At 44.6% G+C, this 20,642-nt stretch overlaps 1 protein-coding gene across 1 annotated transcript in view; it reads right to left on the reverse strand.

The window, feature by feature from the left end:
- The window catches only part of snd1 (staphylococcal nuclease and tudor domain containing 1), a 778,779-nt gene that overhangs the window by 37,783 nt on the left and 720,354 nt on the right, over positions 1–20,642 (reverse strand). The window contains exon 22 of the mRNA XM_033040015.1: positions 15,467–15,670. Coding sequence (XP_032895906.1) covers positions 15,467–15,670 — 204 coding nt within the window. The remainder of the gene's footprint in view (positions 1–15,466; positions 15,671–20,642) is intronic.

A 20,642-nucleotide genomic window follows, 5' to 3' on the forward strand; every position in this document is an offset into this window, starting at 1 on the left:
AGGCTTACTTTCACTCTTACTCATCACAGGGTAAACCACTGATAGAATTCTTATCACTAAGACAAAGATCCATCTGGTACAAATTTGAATCACACAGGCAGACGAGAGAGGGGAAGAAAGACAGATGGAGCCAGGTGAAGGGAGGGGAGGGTGAAAGTGGAGACAGTTGCTGGAAGGTGATAAGCAGCAACACAAAGGCTGCCAGTGTTGGAATCTGATAAGAAAGGTGATAATGGGGACCATTAGAGAGATGAATGAGAGGCAAGGGGGGGGGGGAGGAGGGAGTCAAGAGGGATGGGGAGAGAAATGGGGGAGGGAGAGGGAGAGGGGGGAGGAGGAAGGATGGAGGGGAAGGGGGGAGAGAGGTAGAGAAGAGGGGGAGAGAGATAAGCAGGGAGAGATAGAAAGAGAGAGAGAGAGAGAGAGAGAGAGAGAGAGAGAGAGAGATAGTGACAGTGACAAACAGAGAGAGTGAGAGGGAGAGAGGGAAAGAAAAATAAATATATAAAGAGAAAGAGAGAAATAGAGAGGATGGAGAAGCTGAGAGAGCGAGCCCAAGTGAAAGAGTGCGAGAGAGAGACACAGATGGAGGCAGAGGCAGAGAGAGAGGCAGAGAGAGAGAGAGGCGGGGAGAGAGGCGGGGAGAGAGGCAGAGAGAGAGAGAGAGAGAGAGAGAGAAAGAGGGAGAAAGAGGGAGAAAGAGGGAGAAAGAGGGAGAAAGAGGGAGAAAGAGGGAGAAAGAGGGAGAAAGAGGGAGAGATACAGGGACAGAGAGGGAGAGACAGAGGAAGAAAGACTAGGAGATAGGGAGTAAGGGAGAGATGGAGGGAGGAGAGTTAAAGGGAGGAAAGAGGGAGGGAGAGACTGAGGGAGGTGGAGGGGGAGGAAGAGACACATAGGAGGGAGAGACGGATGAAGGGAGAAACAGAGGGAGGGAGGGAGAGAGAGAGACGGAGGATGGGAAGGAGACGGAGGGAGCAAGGAGAGATGGAGGGAGGGAATGAGGCGCATGGAGAGAAGGAGGGAGAGGCAGAGGAATGGAGGAAGAGACGGAGGGGGGAAGAGACAGAGGGAGGTGAGACAGTGACAGTGAGACAGAAAGAAAGAGGGAGATGGGGAGAGAGAGAGAGATAGTGAGAACGAGACAGAGAGAGAGAGAGAAACAAAGACCATATCGGGAGCACTGAATGCAGTTGATACGTTTGGCGGAGCTGTCTAGGCCCCTGGATGTTGTGAGAGTTGGACCTCTGCAGTTGCAGGCATCCATGGGCACTGGGTGGGGAGGTATGAATGGACTCACAGCAGGAATGGTACCTGTGGAAGACAGAAAGGGGTGAAGAGGGCACAATGTGGCTGGTGGTGGGTTCTTGTAGCAGCTGGCTTCAATGACGGAGGATGACGTGCTAGATATGGAGGCTAGTGGGATGAAAGATGAATTCGATCTCCGTTCTGTTTGGAGAGGGGTGGGGTGAGAGCAGGTCAAGACAAAACAGAGGAAACACAGAATGGGCTCCATCAGCAACAATATGAGGACATTCCTGAAAAGGACAGTGCAGATGCTCTGGAATGGAAGGTCTTGAGAGGAGACGTGGCAGAGATGGAGAAACTGGGAGAGGGAATGGCATTCTTACAAGAGACAAAGTGGGAAGACACCTGTGGGAGTCAACAGGTTTATATAAACATCAGTGAATAATTTGTCTCCCGAGATGGCAACAGAGAAATCTAGAAAAGTGCCAGAAATGGTCCAACTGCATTTGAGAACGGGGTGAAAGTTAGTAGCAAAGGTGGTAACATTGATAAGGCCCACACACAGGTGCAGGAACAGTGTCTGCTAGCCCATGGGAACACAGGCACAACTAGGGCCCATACCAGTGCCTGTGGCTCAATGTGTACCAGGAGTCCAAAGATAGATCATGCAAGCCACTTTAAATTCTCTACATCATCGTCTATAACTCTTGTTTCCCTTATCCCTAACCAGTCCGAAGAAGCGACTCGACACGAAATGTCACCCATTCCTTCTCTCCAGATATACTGCCTGTCCCGCTGTGTTACTCCAGCTTTTCGTGTCTATCTTCGTTCAAGGGGAAGACATCTTTAACCTGGTGGACGAGAGTGTTGATGGCGGAGAACTGGGTGGATCTTTGTTGCTGAAAGAAATGGAGAGTTTTCACTGTGCGCCCATCAGCAAGTTGTGAAAACTCTCCAAGAGGCCACCACTATGTCATCTTTACCATGTGGATGTCCAGTCCTTGTACACCCATCAGCAATTGGACATCCATAGTGAAGATGAGGCAGTGGGGGCTGTGGAAACAGAACGTATCCAGGGAAAAACAAGTGCAGAGAAGATAGAGGCAAGGTATACAATATATTCAGTGGGGCAAGGGCAGGCAGATACTGGGTCGCCTAATCCTGTTGTGGACTTTAGGGAAGGTATAAAAGTACGGGATTGGGGCAACATCAAGTTGGAGGATGTGGAGGAGAGATAAGTTTTATTTTTTCCTTCAAGTTTTGATTAGATTAAACCTTTTAGGCACTCCTTCTTGCTTAATTATTTTGTGAGTAATAGATTCCCTTTGGACTTTTGGTCCTGATGATTCATCACAGTTTGTGGATTTTGTGCAAACTGGCTGCTACGTCTGACTCGGGCCACCGCTCCTCACAGTAAATCATTTCACTTGAAATGCTTTGAGAATCTCGAGGAGCACAAGAAGGTGTTTCATGGATGCAAGTCTATCTTTCATTTCTGGTTACAAACAAAACTGTCTGCAGCTGTCTCCAAGTCAAATCACCATCACAAATCAATCTTACATTTTCAGCTTCTCTGTCGTTTGGTAATGCAGGGAAAAAAAAAAAGAACCCTCCATGTATGGAAGATGGAGAGAATTATAAAGTTCTATTTTACCAAAAGTCTTGGGATCTACTCGGCTGCGTTGAAAATGATCTCTACCTTTGGTAGACAAAAATGCTGGAGAAACTCAGCGGGTGAGGCAGCATCTATGGAGCGAAGAAATAGGTGATGTTTCAGGTCAAGACCCTTCTTCAGACTGATGTGGGGTTGAAGGGGGGGGGGCGGGAAGAAGAAAGGAATATGCGGAGACAGTAGGCTGTAGGGGAGCTGGGAAGGGGAAGGGAAGGAGGGAGTAAGCAAGGACTACCTGAAATTGGAGGTCAACGTTCATACCGCTGAGGTGTAAACTACCCAAGCAAAATATGAGGTGCTGCCCCTCCAATTTGCGGTAGGACTCACTCTGGCCATGGAGGAGGCTCAGGACAGAAAGGTCGGATTCGGAATGGAAGGGGGAATTGAAGTGCCGAGTCACCGGGAGATCAGGTTGGTTAATGCGAACTGTGCGGAGGTGTTGGGCGAAGCGATCGCCAAGCCTGCGCTTGGTCTCACCAATGTAGAGCCGTTGACATCTAGAGCAGCGGATGCAATAGATGAGGTTGGTGGAGGTGCAGGTGAGCCTCTGATTCACCTGGAAAGACTGCTTGGGTCCTTAGATGGAGTCGAGGGGGGAGGTAAAGGGTTAAGTGTAGCATTCCCTGCGGTTGCAAGGGAAAGTACCAGGGGAGGGGGTGGTTTGGGTGGTTAAAGGCCAGAGTGTGAAGAGCAGGGGGGCCACTAGAGTTCACAAAATTAGCAATTAACTCACGTGCCACAATGTAGCTGTTGGGATGGGAATTCTTCATTATTAGCAAATGATGGAATTTATTGAGAAAATTCAGTTGGAATTTAATCCTACTGTTGCACATGTGGAAGAACAGCAGTGTCAGTGTGTCTGCAACTCAGGCTATACTTGACCTGAAACCTTTTCAGTGTAAAGAAAGTTTCTTAAATGTACCACTTCTAGAGTTTGTTACTTTGCTAAACTTCTGCCAACCTCTTGTTTATCGGAAAAGTCTTCCAACTCTCTAAAGACCAGTTACTATACCATCTTCAGTACAAGTTTGTGTTCACTCCAAAAACACATCCATTATGAAAAGAGAGCTGTAAGGAGTGGACATAAATCTAATGTCAATGGTTAAGCTTTTGGAAGCCACAACGTGCAATAATATTACAATTCATTCTAAATGCTTGAGTAAGGACAACTTTTATGGAACTTGTAGAAGGCAAATTAAGTCCGACACAGAGTGCTGAAGTAGCTCAGTACGCCAGGCAGCATGTCAGAACATGGATTGACAATGGTTCGGGTCAGGACCCAACTTCAAACTGTGTGTGGAGTGGTGGTGGTGGGGGGGGGGGAGAAAATAGAAAGCTGGAAGAGAGGAAGGGCAGGAGAAAGCCTGGCAGGTAATAGCCCAACTCAGATGAGGAGAGTTATTTGATAGACAGATGGTTGGACAAAGGCTGGAGTGAAGACAGGTGTGAGATAAAATAATTGAAGAGTTGCAAATTGTGAAGCTAGAGGAAGGAATGTAGATGGATGGGGAGGGGAAGGAGAAAAATAGGTTTCAAGTTCAAGTGGGGCACAGGGGAGGAAGGGGATAGAGAAGGGGGTAGGTTATATGGGGGAACGAAGGGATAGGGGGAAGGTTGCGTAGTTACCTAAAATTGGAAAATACAATGTTCATATTGTTGGGTTGTAAGCTACCTAAGCGGAATATGAGGTGTTCGTCCAGTTTGCCTGTCGTCTCATTCTGCAATGGAGGAGGCCCAGGACAGAAAGGTAATGGAAAGAGGTGTTAAAATGGATAGCAACCTGGAGACTCAGCAAGCTATTCCGGAACGGAATGTAAGTGATCAGCAAAAGGGTCGTTGAGTCTATGCTTGGTCTCATCAATGTACAGGAGGTCACATTGGAAAAACTGGATGCAGTAGATGAGGTCAGATAAGGTGCATGTGAACCTCTGTCTCACCTGGAAGGACTGCTGGGGATGCCTGGATGGAGGTGAGGGAGGTGGTCTTGGGACAGGTGTTTCACCTCCTGCAGTTGCAGGTGAAAGTACCTGGGGAAGGGGTGGGTTTAGGTGGGAATGGATGAGTGAACAGGTGAGGACCAGGTGAACTGCACCCTAGTTCCGCCTGGAGAGAGGGGAAGTGAGAGCAGATCTACAGGACAAAGAGGAGATGACAGCAGGGGAGGAATCCATGTTTACTAAAGAATGTCTTCGAATGGAACGCCTCATCTTGGGAGCAGATACGGCGGAGACGGAGAAATTGAGAGTAGGAGATGGCACCTTTGCCGGAGGCAGGATGGAAGGAAGTACAGTCCAGATCATTCTGGGAGTCAGTAGGTCTGTAATATATGTCAGTCGATAGTCTGTCCCCTGTGATGGAGTCAGAGAGATCAAGAAAGGAGAGAGAGGTGCCAGAGATTTGAGGGCAGGGTGGAAGTTAGTGGTGAAGTTAATGAAATCAATGAGTTCTGTATAGGTGCAGGAGGCATCCCCAATGCAGTCATTAGTGTAGGGGAGCAAGATTTGGGGGATGGTGCCAGTGTACGTTTGGAATAAGGACTGTGCAACATAGTCAACAGAAAGGCAGGCATAGCTGGGGCCCAAGTGAGTGCCCATGGCTACACTAACTTGGAGAAAATGAGAGGAGCCAAAGGAGAAGTTGTTGAGGATGTAGACAAATTCCACCAAATGGAGTAGAGTGAAATGAATTGGTGATGATTTAGAATAAGGGTTTATGAACCAAAGCTTCCATTGCACTTTGACTCTGAATTCCAAAGACTCATGACTCTTTGAGAGATAATTTTAGCCCATAATGGGTGGGCCCTTATGTGTAAGCAGCAACCTCTGGTTCTGGTTCAACCACTAGAACAAACATCCTTTCCACACCCACCGTCAAAAACCCTTAAGATCGTACGTTGCAATCAAATCTCCTGGAAATTCCAGTGGATACAAGCCCAGCCTGCCAACCTATCCTCATAAGATAATCTATTCATTCCAGGTATCAGTCTCGTAAACCTTCTCTGAAATTATAGCACATTGGATCTTCCAAGACCTCCAATAAATTGAGCAAAATGATTGCCTTTCATAAATTATGATTTACACTGCATTTTTCTAAGTGTCCTGCTGTAATGTTTTTAATAAAGCCTTCTAATATTTTCTCAATATTTAAGCTAACTGACAGATGTTAAGCTGACTGGCCTGTAGTTTCCTCTGTTTTCCCCTTCCTGTTTGAATAAATGAGCTATATTTTCTATTTTCCAATTTAACAAAACTTACCCAAATATAAGGCGTTTTGGACATTTAAAACCATTGCATCAATGCTTTCAATGCCCATTCCCTTCACGATCACTCCCATGAAGTCCATCAGAACCTGGCGATTTCACTATCTGTAGCTCCAAGTGAGCATATTTGTTCTGTGCCACTTCCATGGTGATTCTGACCACCAGAACGATGACCGACAACCGGAACGCACCCCCGGTAGGCCCGACTCGCCCCACAGGCCTCCCAGGGGACTGCGGCGAAGCCTGTCTGGGCCGAAGGAGCCTCGGCAGTGGCGGCGATGGGAGCCTCGGTGGCGGCTGTGGGAGACCTTGCGGTGGTAACGGGTGCCTCGGCGGCAACGTGGGCCTCGGTGGGAATGAAAGTCTCGCGGTTGATGAGCGTGAGGGGGAGAGGGGAAGACAATGGAGGATCTGGCGCGGGGGGACCGCAGTGCGGGACGGTGGGAGAACAAAGGGGGATCTGGTCTGGGGGAGGGGAGGCACTAGTTTGGAATCCCCTTCCCAGGGGATAAGTCTGTGTTTATTCATTTGTTCCGGTGAAGGCGCTGTGCACACGAGTCGGAATGAAACCTATGAGCAATTCTCTTCTCAGTGGATCATTATGCTTCTGATAGGATCCACCTGATCATTCGCAATTCAACACGAACAATCCTTATTACCACTTGCCTTTCTTTTCTATGTGATTTACATATTAATTTAATTCCTATGGTTAATTAATTTTAATGACTATAATTAATTAAAAATCAACCAATCTGATCTCATCATGCTGAGAATTAATCAGAATATGGCACAAGAACGCTGTAAAATTCAAGGCAAAAGGATTCTTTTTGTCTGCGATACAGAGATACAATATAATGAAGACAGATTAAGTGCATCTTCCAATGGCTCACATGAAGCAGTCACCAAGTTGCTTTCTCAGGCCGGACTATAACCATATAACCCTCCATTCCTTTCCCGTCCATATAACTATCCAATTTATTTTTCAATGATAAAAACGAACCTGCCTCCACCACCTTCACTGGAAGCTCATTCCACACAGCCACCACTCTCTGAGTAAAGAAGTTCCCCCTCATGTTACCCCTAAACTTCTGTCCCTTAATTCTCAAGTCATGTCCCCTTGTTTGAATCTTCCCTACTCTCAGTGGGAAAAGCTTATCCACGTCAACTCTGTCTATCCCTCTCATCATTTTAAAGACCTCTATCAAGTCCCCCCTTAACCTTCTGCGCTCCAAAGAATAAAGCCCTAACTTGTTCAACCTTTCTCTGTAACTTAGTTGCTGAAACCCAGGCAACATTCTAGTAAATCTCCTCTGTACTCTCTCTATTTTGTTGACATCCTTCCTATAATTAGGCGACCAAAATTGTACACCATACTCCAGAATTGGCCTCACCAATGCCTTGTACAATTTTAACATTACATCCCAACTTCTATACTCGATGCTCTGATTTATAAAGGCCAGCACACCAAAAGCTTTCTTTACCACCCTATCTACATGAGATTCCACTTTCAGGGAACTGTGCAGTTATTCCCAGATCCCTCTGCTCACCTGCATTCTTCAATTCCCTACCATTTACCATGTACGTCCTATTTTGATTTGTCCTGCCAAGATGTAGCACCTCACACTTATCAGCATTAAACTCCATCTGCCATCTTTCAGCCCACTCTTCCAACTGGCATAAATCTCTCTGTAGACTTTGAAAATCTACTTCATTATCCACAACCCCACCTATCTTAGTATCATCTGCATACTTACTAATCCAATTTACCACACCATCATCCAGATCATTGATGTACATGACAAACAACAGTGGACCCAACACAGATCCCTGTGGCACCCCACTAGTCACTGGCCTCCAACCTGACAAACAACCATCCACCATTACTCTCTGGCATCTCCCATTCAGCCACTGTTGAATCCATCTTGCTACTCCGCCATTAATACCCAACAATTGAACCTTCTTAACCAACCTTCCGTGAGGAACCTTGTCAAAGGCCTTACTGAAGTCCATATATACAACATCCACTGCTTTACCCTCATCAATTTCCCGAGTAACCTCTTCAGAAAATTCAAGAAGATTAGTCAAACATGACCTTCCAGGCACAAATCCATGTTGACTGTTCCTAATCAGAACCTGTTTATCCAGATGCTTATATATATTATCTCTAAGTATCCTTTCCATTAATTTGCCCACCACTGACGTCAAACTAACTGGTCTATAATTGCTAGGTTTACTCTTAGACCCCTTTTTAAACAATGGAACAACATGCGCAGTACGCCAATCCTCCGGCACTATTCCCGTTTCTAATGACATTTGAAATATTTCTGTCATAGCCCCTGCTATTTCTACACTAACTTCCCTCAATGTCCTAGGGAATATCCTGTCCGGACCTGGAGACTTATCCACTTTTATATTTCTCAAAAGTGTCAGTACTTCCTCTTCTTTGAATCTCATAGTTTCCATAGCTACTCTACTTGTTTCCCTTACCTCACATAATTCAATATCCTTCTCCTTGGTGAATACCGAAGAAAAGAAATTGTTCAATATCTCCCCCATCTCTTTTGGCTCTGCAGATAGCTGTCCACTCTGACTCTCTAATGGACCAATTTTATCCCTCGTTATCCTTTTGCTATTAATATAGCTGTAGAAACCCTTTGGATTTACTTTCACCTTACTTGCCAAAGCAACCTCATATCTTCTTTTAGCTTTTCTAATTTCTTTCTTAAGATTCTTTTTACATTCTTTATACTCCTCAATCACCTCATTTACTCCATGCTGCCTATAATTATTGTAGATCTCTCTCTTTTTCCGAACCAAGTGTCCAATTTCTCTTGAAAACCATGGCTCTTTCCAATTTTTACTATTTCCTTTCAACCGAACAGGGACATAAAGATTCTGTACTCTTAAAATTTCACCTTTAAATGTCCTCCATTTCTCTTCCACATCTTTCCCATAAAACAAACTGTCCCAATTTACTCCTTTTAAATCCTTTCGCATCTCCTCAAAGTTAGCCTTTCTCCAATCAAAAATCTCAACCCTAGGACCAGTTCTGACCCTCTCCATAATTATATTGAAACTAATGGTATTGTGATCACTGGTCCCGAACTGTTCCCCAACGCATACCTCTGCCACCTGACCCGTCTCATTTCCTAACAGGAGGTCCAGCACCGCCCCTTCTCTAGTATCTATTCTCTATGTGGGACGTGGGATTTTGGGGTAATGCTGACATTCTTGATAGATGGAGGAGAAAATGAATATGCCACCATTTAACAATAGTGAACAGAATTTTTGATTAATTCACCTCTCCTTAAAGCAGAACACCAAACACCTGAGAAGCACCTATTAGTCATCGAGTTGTATAGTGTGGAAACAGGCCCTTCGGCCCACCTTGCCCACATCGGCCAACATGTCCCAGCTACACTGGTCCCACCTGCCTGCATTTGGCCCATATCCCTCCAAACCTGTCCTATCCATGTACCTGTCGTACAGTGTCTTAAACGTTGCGATAGTCCCTGTCTCAACTACCACCTCTGGCAGCTTGTTCCATACACCCACCATGCTTTGTGTGAAAAAGTTACCCCTCCGATTCCTATTAATTCTTTTCCCCTTCACCTTAAAGCTACGTCCTCCGGTCCTCGATTCACCTACTCTGGGCAAGAGACTCTGTGCATTTACCTGATCTATTCCTCTAATGATTTTATACACCTCTATAAGATCACCCCTCATTCTCCTGCACTCCTGAGTCCTGGCAATATCCCCAGAGCCCTACCATTCACTGTGTAGGTCCTGGCTGTGTTAGACCTCCCAAAATGCAACACCTCACATTTGTCTGTATTAAATGCCATCAACCATTCCTCAGCCCACCTGGCCAACTGATCAATCACTCCCCAGCTGGCCAGGCAATTCAGCACAGAGGAGAAATTGAACCACAGATGATTCTGGCTTACTTGGCTAATAGCATCCTTAATTGTCATGACAAAGGATGACATGTTTCAGGCATCTTCATGTTAGTCACACACTTTTTCAAATAGATTAGATCTGGTCTCTGCCACCAGATCCTTTACACTTTGCGAATGAATGTTCTATTGAGCTTATAATATTCATGCACATATTTTAAATTCACATAAAACATTTATAAGATATGACATTAAAAGTAATGCTATATATTAGCAGGGCGTAGAATTTTTTTTCTTAAATAATTATAGGTTCTTTCTTTAAAATCAAATATTTAAACTAAATTATATTACCGGTAACCTAGCACATTTAGAATTGCCTGATATTCTAAAGCTTAAGTGAACAAAGGCAGCACATCTCAGCCACAATATCTTGTATTATCCTAGACTTTAAAGTAATAAAATGTCCCAAAGCGGTTCAATGGAAAATGAGTATATAAAAATTGGCAATGAAAATAAAGGAAATATTTTGAGAGAATGGTATTGAGGAGTTTTAAGAATGGTTTCAAGACAGAGGTGAGGTAAAGCGCAGGTATTGCTGAAGTTAAGACCTGATGAGTTGAAGACTAACAATGGTAGAACAAAACGAGCTAGGAAATGACAAAAGGTCTGCATTGGATGAATGTGCAACTCAGGGAGAAAGTCAGGTCAGCAGAAATGTACAGAAATAAGGAGAGGCACACGCAGATTACAATTTAAAGGCAGCATATACAGGGGTGATGAGTGAACAGCATCTGGTACAAGCTAGCAGAGGGACAGCTGAATTTTAGATGACCTCATCTTTAGGACGGGTGCCAGGACAGCATTCAATTAGCCCTGGCTGGATGCAGCTGAGCACAGATGAGATGAGATGAGGTGGGGATGGAACCATGTAATGTTATGTAGTCCATTTGCTTGGATAGGATATTGGTTTGGAAGCTCAGCATGGGGCCAAATGGGATAAACACGTTGTGCCTAATCTGGCTCAGAATACATTATAATATTAATATGTGGATAGTGACAAGCAAGTTAAGGAAGGAAAAAAATCATAAGGAGCTCAACTGGGGTGGAATTTAAAGACTTTTGAAGGCAGGGTGCTGGATATGATGGTAAAGTGAGTTTGGAAAACCTCTAAACAGTATCAGCTGCTGAAGTGTCATCTTGGTTCAATTGATTAAACCTGTACGAGTCAGCAAGTTGTCAGTTCAAGTTTCACTATGGGTTTGAATGGATAAATTGAGTTGGGATGTTGATGTAGTGTCAATGCAGCGTTTATTGTCTGAGGTTGCAATCTTTTTATTGTGAAATTAAAGCAAAATCATATGCGACTGTTCAAACGGATGGGAAATATATGATAATGAGATTGCAGCTCAGCTGCCCTCGCTAACACGGTGTACTCATCTTAATATTCTCTGTTTTGAGCTGAGAATTTGGGCTATAATTAGGCTGATGCTTTTCAGAGAGAAGTAGACAAAATAGAATGAAATGGATATCCTGCTCCTGGCCACTCTCCCAATGTTGGAAGTGGCGAGTTGGCCGAGGTTTACTTGACTACGTTCATACTCAGAGTTGAACAGCTAAACAGCACCTGCAGCCCAAGTTCATGTATAAAATATAGTCAATGAAATGAGGCGCTGATGTACTCTTGGCGTGCATAAAATCATACTCAACATAGAAAATAGGTGCAGGAGGCCATTCGGCCCTTCGATCATGGCTGATCCCCAAAACTGAATCTTTTGGATTGAAGGCAAAAAGACTCAAAGCAGTATGTGCTTACTTGTATGGGTGGACAAAGAGTTAACCACAAAGAAGAATAGGAATCTAAAATGAAATGCCAATTATAGTTTATTACAGCAGAAAGGATGAGATGGTATATTGAAAAGTTATCAATTATAATTATAAGCAGAAATACATTTTCCCCATTATTGTTATTGCACTAGTACACTGCTCATTGAATATTTAATTCTAACAAGCAATAATTAGCTAACTTTGGAATGAGATGTGTACCTGTCCTTTGGATCATGAGCTGTGCAATACTAATTAGGAGGCTCTGCATTTAGCACAGCTGCAGATAGCTCAGCCCGATTCATCCCCTTCTCACGCAGGCCAGAAATTACATGTTTATCTAATACATTTTTGGTGCAGTATATTTGACCCACTTTATGTATGTTGTTTATATTTTCAGCCCTTTTATTGGATTTATTTATTGATGCTGAACAACCTTAACAAACCTCTACTTCTCGCAGGAAGCTGTGGCTGCTATTTACAGATTTATAACTCAGGTCTGCTTGGCTTTCCTCTTTCTCACTTCACTATTCTTCCCCCTACTATTACTTTACAGTGGTATCAATCATCTCCTGCGGTAAAAACATTTGATTACTGCCATATTTCACCCCATAATAAGAGTTCTTTCACAATTTTATGTTATCGAAGCAGTAGAGATTAAAACATAGTAATGTCAGCCAGGTCTTTCTGCAATCAATTCATTTTATGAGAATTTGGCAGGGTTTGCGAATAAATAACGTACTTTGCAAATCACAACTACCACTGATTATTTTAAATCTTGCTCACTTAGGCAATCTTGCAAAAAATCCTCAACAATCACATTGGAACCTCTGTGCAGAGTGTCACAGTTACACAGCTGTCTGTCAGCCAATCTAGTTGGATTATCTCTGGATTTTATTCAAGAGAAAAATTGACACAAAAACTCTTGGTAGCTCTCAGCTACGGCAGATGCAATAAGACGAGACTAAGGATAGAAAATCACTTCAATTCTTCATCCTCTACCTTGTGCACACAATGAGATGAAAACAGGCTGAGGTTTGTCTGTGATGCAGCCCTGTTCAAAAAACAGACAAAATGGTGCGGAGAGTTTATGGGCACTCACAGTAACTTGATGGGGTTTTTCCCCCACTATCTTGCTTTCTTGTAATATCAAATTTTACAGAGTTCCCCAAAAATACAGCTTTATACAAATCAGGGAATCGGCACTTCAGCAAAGATTACTGAATCTTCTTTCGCTAGGATAGAGAAGGCTGAAGGGTCCTGATAGCGACAGATGGAGATTTTTCATGCTGAATGGTGATTATAGGTCAAATAATATAATACATCTATTTATAAAACCGATATGGAATTGAGGCAAGAGTGGTAGAGATTTGGAAGCTGCTACCCCAAGTTGTGTTGGAATTGTACACTACTGATGCATTAATGGGGAAGCTATAGGGACATGGGGAGAAATCTGTAAAAGAATATGATGATAAGATGAGATGAAGGGGAGCAAAAGGAGACGTGCTTGCAGCATAAACCCCGACATGGATCAACTCTACTAAATGTGTTTTTTTCTTTTCTTTACATTAAATGCACCTCTATGTAATGTAAACATGTTTTTATATGTGAGGAAAAGAGAAACCAGGCAGGCGGGGAAAAACATAATTAAAATTTGAGAAAGCTTGTATGAGAGAGGAATCAAAGCAGAGACCAGCAGGTCCAAGTTGCCCTATTGCAACATTATAGATTCAACTGCAATTCTGGAAAACTAATGAAAGATGCCAATAAAACAAACACTCAACAATTCATAAAACAAGATCAGAGTGCAAACGAATTCTGCATAGAAAATGCTCTCCTTGCTGTTGTATGTTTATGCTGACTGCAGCTAATTCATACTGTGGTGCTGAAACAACAGTACTAGAATTTTGCAGGTGTAATCATGTCGCCGACATTTCCCATGTTAGAATGCTGTGGGCTCATGTGGCCCAAAGCCAGAATCAGAATGCAAGAATCACAGCAAGTCCTCATTGTGTTGAAGGCAGCTGCTAGAAATGCTCCTGGGAGACAGGACTTGATAACTCTCAAAGCACTGGCTGTGGGCTAGGTAACACTGCAAAGATACCTCTGATAGAATCCTTGCTTTTGAAATAAATCCCACAGAAAATAGTCTCTGTGTTAATGAAATGTTCTGCATTGTGTAGAAATTGTATTTACGTACAGCATTATTTTACAAGAGTTTCAAAGGTGTACGTTGAACAGTGATATGTAACTCTCCTAGAAAAGGACTGAAAAACATTCAAAGGCACAAAGTGCTGGAGTAACTCAGCAGGTCAGGCAGCATCTCTGGTGATCATGGGTAGGTGGCGTTTCGGATCGGGCTGAAGAAGGGTCCCGACCCGAAACGTCACCTGTCCATGTTCTCCAGAGATGCTGCCTAACCCTCTGAGTTACTCCAGCACTTCATCTATTTTTGTAAACCAGCGTCTGCAGTTTCTTGTTTCTAGAATAACATTGACAGTTTCATAGTCCTATTTGTTCAAGGTTTCTCTCTGCCAGCTCTTTGAAAGAACCATTCAATTAATGTCATTTTCCCACAGACTCGCAATGTTCTACTTTCTGATATCTCTCCAACTCCCTTATTGAGTCACCATTGAAGTTGCTTCACCATCCTTCCAGGCAGCACATTCCAGTATAAGAACGATTCAAAATACCTGACAGGAACAATGTGCAATTACTGCAGATACTCATGCTTCAAACAAGTTGGCATCCAACAAATCTGAGGATAGACATGACAAACATTCTCTTCCAGGTATGTGCTAACACTCGCATATAAAGATTTGCTTTTATATTCTGTCCATGTGGTATATTCCCATCAGCTGTCACTTTGTTCCTCCACCGCTGGAATACTTAAAAAGAAGCAGCATCCTCTCGCTGCATTTATCCAACCAGCTATATTCAGTTTTACATCAGCACTGGGACGCACAGCTGAATCAGGAAGAAGCACCAACATAAACAAACCACAACAAAATCAATATCCAAAGGTGCTTAAGATCTGAAACAAAACCAGGAAAAGTTGCAGGATATCAGGTGGTACCAGCAGGAAGTGAACGAATGATCCGGGTTGTTGAATATACTGATGGGCTGAAAGGTGTACTTGGTTTCTGCCTCCACAAATAGTGCTCTAACTACAGAAGGTTTTCCAGTATTTTTCATTTTTATCGATCAATATGGTTCATCTGCCCATAAAAAGACATGCATTTGATGCCCCTTATTTGACCTCTGCACATCCCAATGAACTTTACAGCCAAATAAATTGTTTTGAAGCCTAGTCATTGCTGCAACATGGAAAGATGTTCTGTGTCCATTTCTTACGGTTGTTCCTCCAAAGTGAAAGGACAACCTGCACGGAACATGTTCAATCCTCTCTTTTAACTCCAAACTAGAATATTAATTTCTAGTTTTCTTGGCATATTGATTGGGATAGCATATGTAGGTTACCCATCAGGGAAAGAAAACACAACTTGTATTGAAACAGCATATCGATCAATACTCCAATTATTGACATGTGTCCATTATGCAATCACTTACCACTTTCTGCAGGTGCTTCTCCTTACGCGCGTCCACCATCACAAGCCCCTCCTTGACTAGTCCCAGACCTACATCATCCTTCGTATCGGTAAACTGCAGTGTAACGTTCGAGCAACTGAGTCCTCCAAATTCAACATTCAGCAGGCACTGAGTGTTTTGAATGTCCCTGACGATACTGTCGATGGCATCAGCTCGAGCATCTTCCTGCAGGACAGAAGACCACTTTGCTTAATAGCAGTTATATTATAACTGGACACAAGAACTCACCAGCAATGATTGTTTTGCTGAATCTTAGTTTTCCCATTTCCAGAGTGAGGGCTGGAATCTGCTTCCAAATTCTGGGATGAGAAATTGCATGAGATACTTGCATCTTCTGGATATGTGTTGCCCAACACAGGTCGTATAATTAATAGGAATCCAAAATGTCAAACATCCCCCCCACAAATAGGACTTACTTCAACTACTAAGTGGTTAAAGATAATTAATGGCCATTGACCTAATAGGCTGTGAAATTCCCAAAGATTTATAAATGTCACATTCTTATCCTCAGCTACATGAAGGATCTTGATACACAATGTGAAAATCTACATGCGTGTTAATAACATCAAGCATTACCTCATATTTTGCTTGCATAACTTACAACCCACAATATTAACATTGAATTCTCCCATTTTAGGTAACCTCTTACAACCATCTCCCCCCCCCCCCCCCCCCCCCCCCCGCCTTTCTCCCCACATCCCCTCCTTACCCCATACCACACTCTATTACCCACTTCCACCTCTATGTCAGCTGGGCTCGTACCTATTTCTCCCCGCCCCTCCTGGATTCCATCCACTGGCTTCCCAATTTGCAAATCTTCAATCTGTCTATCGCTCCTGCTTTTATCTCTGGCCTTTGTTACAACTATAAAAACCCTCAGCTGTGACCACCTATTACCTGCCACGCATTGTCCTGCCTCTCTTCTCTTCCAAATGTCTTCCTCCCCCTCCCCCCTCCACTTACAATCAGTCTATAGAAGGGTCCCGATCTGAAATGTCAGTATCCATGTTCTCCGGTGATGCTGCCTGACCCACTGAGTTACCCCAGCACTCTGTGTCTTTTTGTGTAAAATCATCACCTGCAGTTCCTTGCTTCTCCATTCTAGCTTTACCTCTCTTGGGCCTTTTCATTGTCAATTGAGGTTTAGTTTGCAGCCTCTGAATCAATATACTATTGTTTTGACAGCCACACCAGAGTTACGAGGATCAGATCTTATACTAATCTTCAAGTCCAGTCCCGAGGGAGTGTTACACTCTCTGAGACGTTGATTTTCAGATGAGATATTAAAATGAGGCCTGAACATATCTCTCAGGCGCAGGTACAAGATCCTTTCAAAGTAAGGAAGAGTTATCCCTGGCGTTTTGGACATGAGCTAGATCATGCTAGTGCAGGCCAGCAGGTCTAGAGAGACCAATGGCCATTTCAAGGGCAAGCATCAGGTGTTCAAAATTTCTGCAGCAGCTCATTGTAAAGTGGAAGCACTGACAACACGGAAGTCATCAACTATTATTAAACCGCTAGGTTTAGCTGTTCTTTGTTTTTCTTTTAATTCACTGGATATATATAGTGATAAAAAAGTTTAATGAGTTTTTGAAAACATCTATTAAAAAGGAAATCCCACTGCTTTTAACAGTGGCGCTGCAGTAGAGTTGCTGCCTTACAGCGCCAGGGACCCGGGTTCAATCCTGACTACGGGTGCTGCCTGTACAGAGTTTGTATGTTCTCCCCATGACCGTGTGGGTTTTCTCTGGGTGCTCTGGTTTCCTCCCACACTTCAAAGACTTACAGGTTTGTAGATAATTGGCTTTGGTAAAAATTGTAAATTGTTCCTTGTAGGGAGGATAGTGCTAGTCTACCGGGACGCCGCTCGGCACAGACTCAGTTGGCCGAAGGGCCTGTTTCTGCCCTGTATCTCTAAACTAAACTAAGTTGCCCTGATCATCAGAGATATTTGGGAACCGTGCAAAGTCAGAGGGGTCCACGGAAGGAGCCTCAATTTGCACTGCCTGAGGTTTACTTGCCTCTCGAGGTTCCCTCTGAATTGCGACACAACTGTGGAAGTGAGGCGGTGAGATTATTGGGAGTTGCATAAACGCAAAAGGTTTGTATGGCGATAGGACTTGTGGGAATGGGCAGTGGGGGCAGGATGCCACTGAGACAATGGCCGGGTCCAACTCAAACAGCCCAATATTTCTCCATCACTCTGCATTTCTGAAACAGATTGTACAGTCAGAACCACATTGCTGTTTCTAGGAACAATTTCCTTCATTACAAGAGTGACTGCACATCCTCGGTTCTGAAATGGCTGGAACATGGGGAAAGGATTTCAAAATGCAGCACAGAAATGCAAGGTTTTTTTTTGTTATCAGCTTGCAAACCTTTCTACTACATACTGTTCTCCAAGGGAAGTATGCAAAGATTCTAAGTAATTCATAGCCTGAAATGTCAGCTTGCCTCAGCTGTAAACATTCCTGCAATTGTGAGTTCAGTTTCCATTTTGCAACTTGGAACATATTTCTATGAGACACTGAAGGAGTCCTGCACTTTTGACAGCATGAGGATGGGATGTTAAAACACGTCAAATGGTTCATGTTGCCATAGTAAGCCATGCTCCCCAGAGATTGCCACGGAGACACATTATTTGGACAGCGTTGAAAGAGGGTAAACAGTGGCAGGATCAATATGCCATCAAACCCCCAGGAACTACCTGCAGAATAGCTTTTAGTGTTGGGAAATCACATTTAAATAGCATGCCCGAGAAATGTTCTGTTTTATTAAAGCAAGAAACTGCAGATGCTGAGAATTTGAAAAAATAGAATATTCTGGAAATATTCAGCATCTCCGACAATATCTAGGAACAACATTAAACTTTTAAATCGATGAATTTTCCACTTTTCTGATTAAAGTTCATCAACCACATTTACTTTTACCTCAGTTTACTTTGTTTTTTACTCTACAGATTTGCTGAGTGTTTGCAGCATTTCCTGTTTCCCGTCTGTCATCTCATACTAGACTAAGTTGGACCCGTTCGGTCCCTGTCACACGGGAGACCTGGTCCCCCAATGCAACCCATTCCCCAATGCAATATTCCACCACTCACCCGTTCCCCCAATGCAACCGTCCCCCCAACGCACCACTCACACATAGCCCCCAACTGCGCAGGCACGGCTCATTTCCCCTCATCCCTTTTAACCCCCTCCCTCTTCTTTCCCCTCTCCTCCACCTTTCCCCTATCCCTCCCTCCCTCTCCTTTCCCCTACCGTCAGTCACTCCCTCCCGCCCTCCATAACTCCCCTCCCCTCCCTGCCCCCTCCTATCCCTCCATCCCCCACTCCTCACCTCCCCCTAGAGATAGAGATCTCTAGAGATTCCCCTCTCCCTACCTCCCCCACCCCCCCCTCCTCTCCCTCTATTCCCCCTCCTCCCCCACTCTCCTCACCTCCCCCATTTCCCCCCTCTCCCTAACCCCTTCCTCTCCCTCAATCCCCCCACTCTCCCTCCTCACCTCCCCAGGATCTTTCCCCTCTCCTCCTCCCCTCCTCCAATTCCTCCCTCTCCTTTCCCCTACCCTCAGTCACTCCCTCCCTCCATCCATAAAAAGCAGTATCTGCAGTTCCTTCCTCCACAGGTCATTCATTGTTAGCTGTAGTTTCGATCCCGTTGACTTGACGATTGGACCAGTTTGCAGTGTGTGTGTGTGTGTGTCGGCCACTCTGCAACCCGACTCGACCCCCCCCCCCGCGCCTCAGCCGCCGCTCGGCCCATCCCCGCCCTGCCCGCCCGTCCGCTGCTGCTCGGCCCGTCCCTACCCTGCCCACCCGCCTACCTGCTCGGGCCGCAATGAGGGGGGGGGGATGGAGTCGGTGTTCGGCACGGTGGGCACAACGAGTTTCGATGAGCTGGTGGAGAAGATCTCCTCCGAGAAGGCAGTGAGAGTGAGTTACCGCTACGGCGGCGGAGATGGACCCGGGGGACGGGACCGCCATTCCCGCAGAGGGCGGGCGGGCGAGAGGGGTGAATGATGAGGGAGAGAGAGAGAGACGGGACCAGGGCCTCCACTGAACCCCCCACCCCGCGGTCGCCGCAGGTAGTGGGGGAGACGACAGACAAGTTACTGTGAGGAGGGAAGAGAGGAGTTTGTGAGTGAGGCTGGACAGGCCGCCGCTGGTGGGGCAGGAAGGGGCGTTGCCACCCTGGCCGTGGCATTGACTGACAGAAGAGACCAATCTGCGTGGCGCTGACTGAAGGAATTTGCGCACACGCGGTTTTTAAGATTTTCAAACCTCGATAACTTTTACAATATAACACGGATCGGAAAAAAACTTGTTGAACTTGTAGCACAGGACAACGGTGAGTAACCTGCCGAAAAATCATAGCGGTATCATGTACCGTTTTTGCGCAAATAGAAAAACCCTGCAAACCGGAAGAGCACAAGATCAGAGTTTTAGTTATGTATAGATTTCTGATTTGATCATCCTTTTTTCCCTGCTATGTCCTTCACTCTCTTCCACTCATAGAGTGATATAGTGTGGAAACAGGCCCTTCAGCCCAGCTGGTTCACACAATATATCCCAGCTACACTAGTCCCACCTGCCAACATTTGGTCCATATCCCTCCAAACCTGTCCTATCCATGTTTCTGTCTAACTGCTTCTTAAATGTTGGGATAGTCCCTGCCTCAACTACCTCCTCAGGCAATTTGTTTCATACACCCACCACCCTTTGTGTACATTAAAGTTCATTAATTTCTAACTTTTCCCAGTTGAAAAATCATTGATCTGAAATGTTTGCACTATTTCTTTCTTGACTGATGGGACCTAACCTGATGAGTATTTTGGACATTCTTTGCTTTTAGTTTAGATTTCCAGCATCTGTGGTATTTTCTACTCAATTCCAAACCTCCATAGCCCATATTTAGGTGAAGTGTTTTGGGGTGGGGGTTGGAAGGAGGAGGAGGGGAGAGAGGGGATCATAATGACCTAAGACCTATGACCTATGTTCTGAAGCTGCAAACACCACAACATCACTGCAACTAAATGCTTCACTTTCCAGAAGCAAATCTCAAAATTTGGCTTAAAACCAGAAAATGCAGGTTATGCAGTATAATCATAGTCGGGCCCACTGGGCATATCCCACAG

Source organism: Amblyraja radiata, chromosome 21 (genome assembly GCF_010909765.2).
Source record: "Amblyraja radiata isolate CabotCenter1 chromosome 21, sAmbRad1.1.pri, whole genome shotgun sequence".
Taxonomy (NCBI): Eukaryota; Metazoa; Chordata; class Chondrichthyes; order Rajiformes; family Rajidae; genus Amblyraja; species Amblyraja radiata.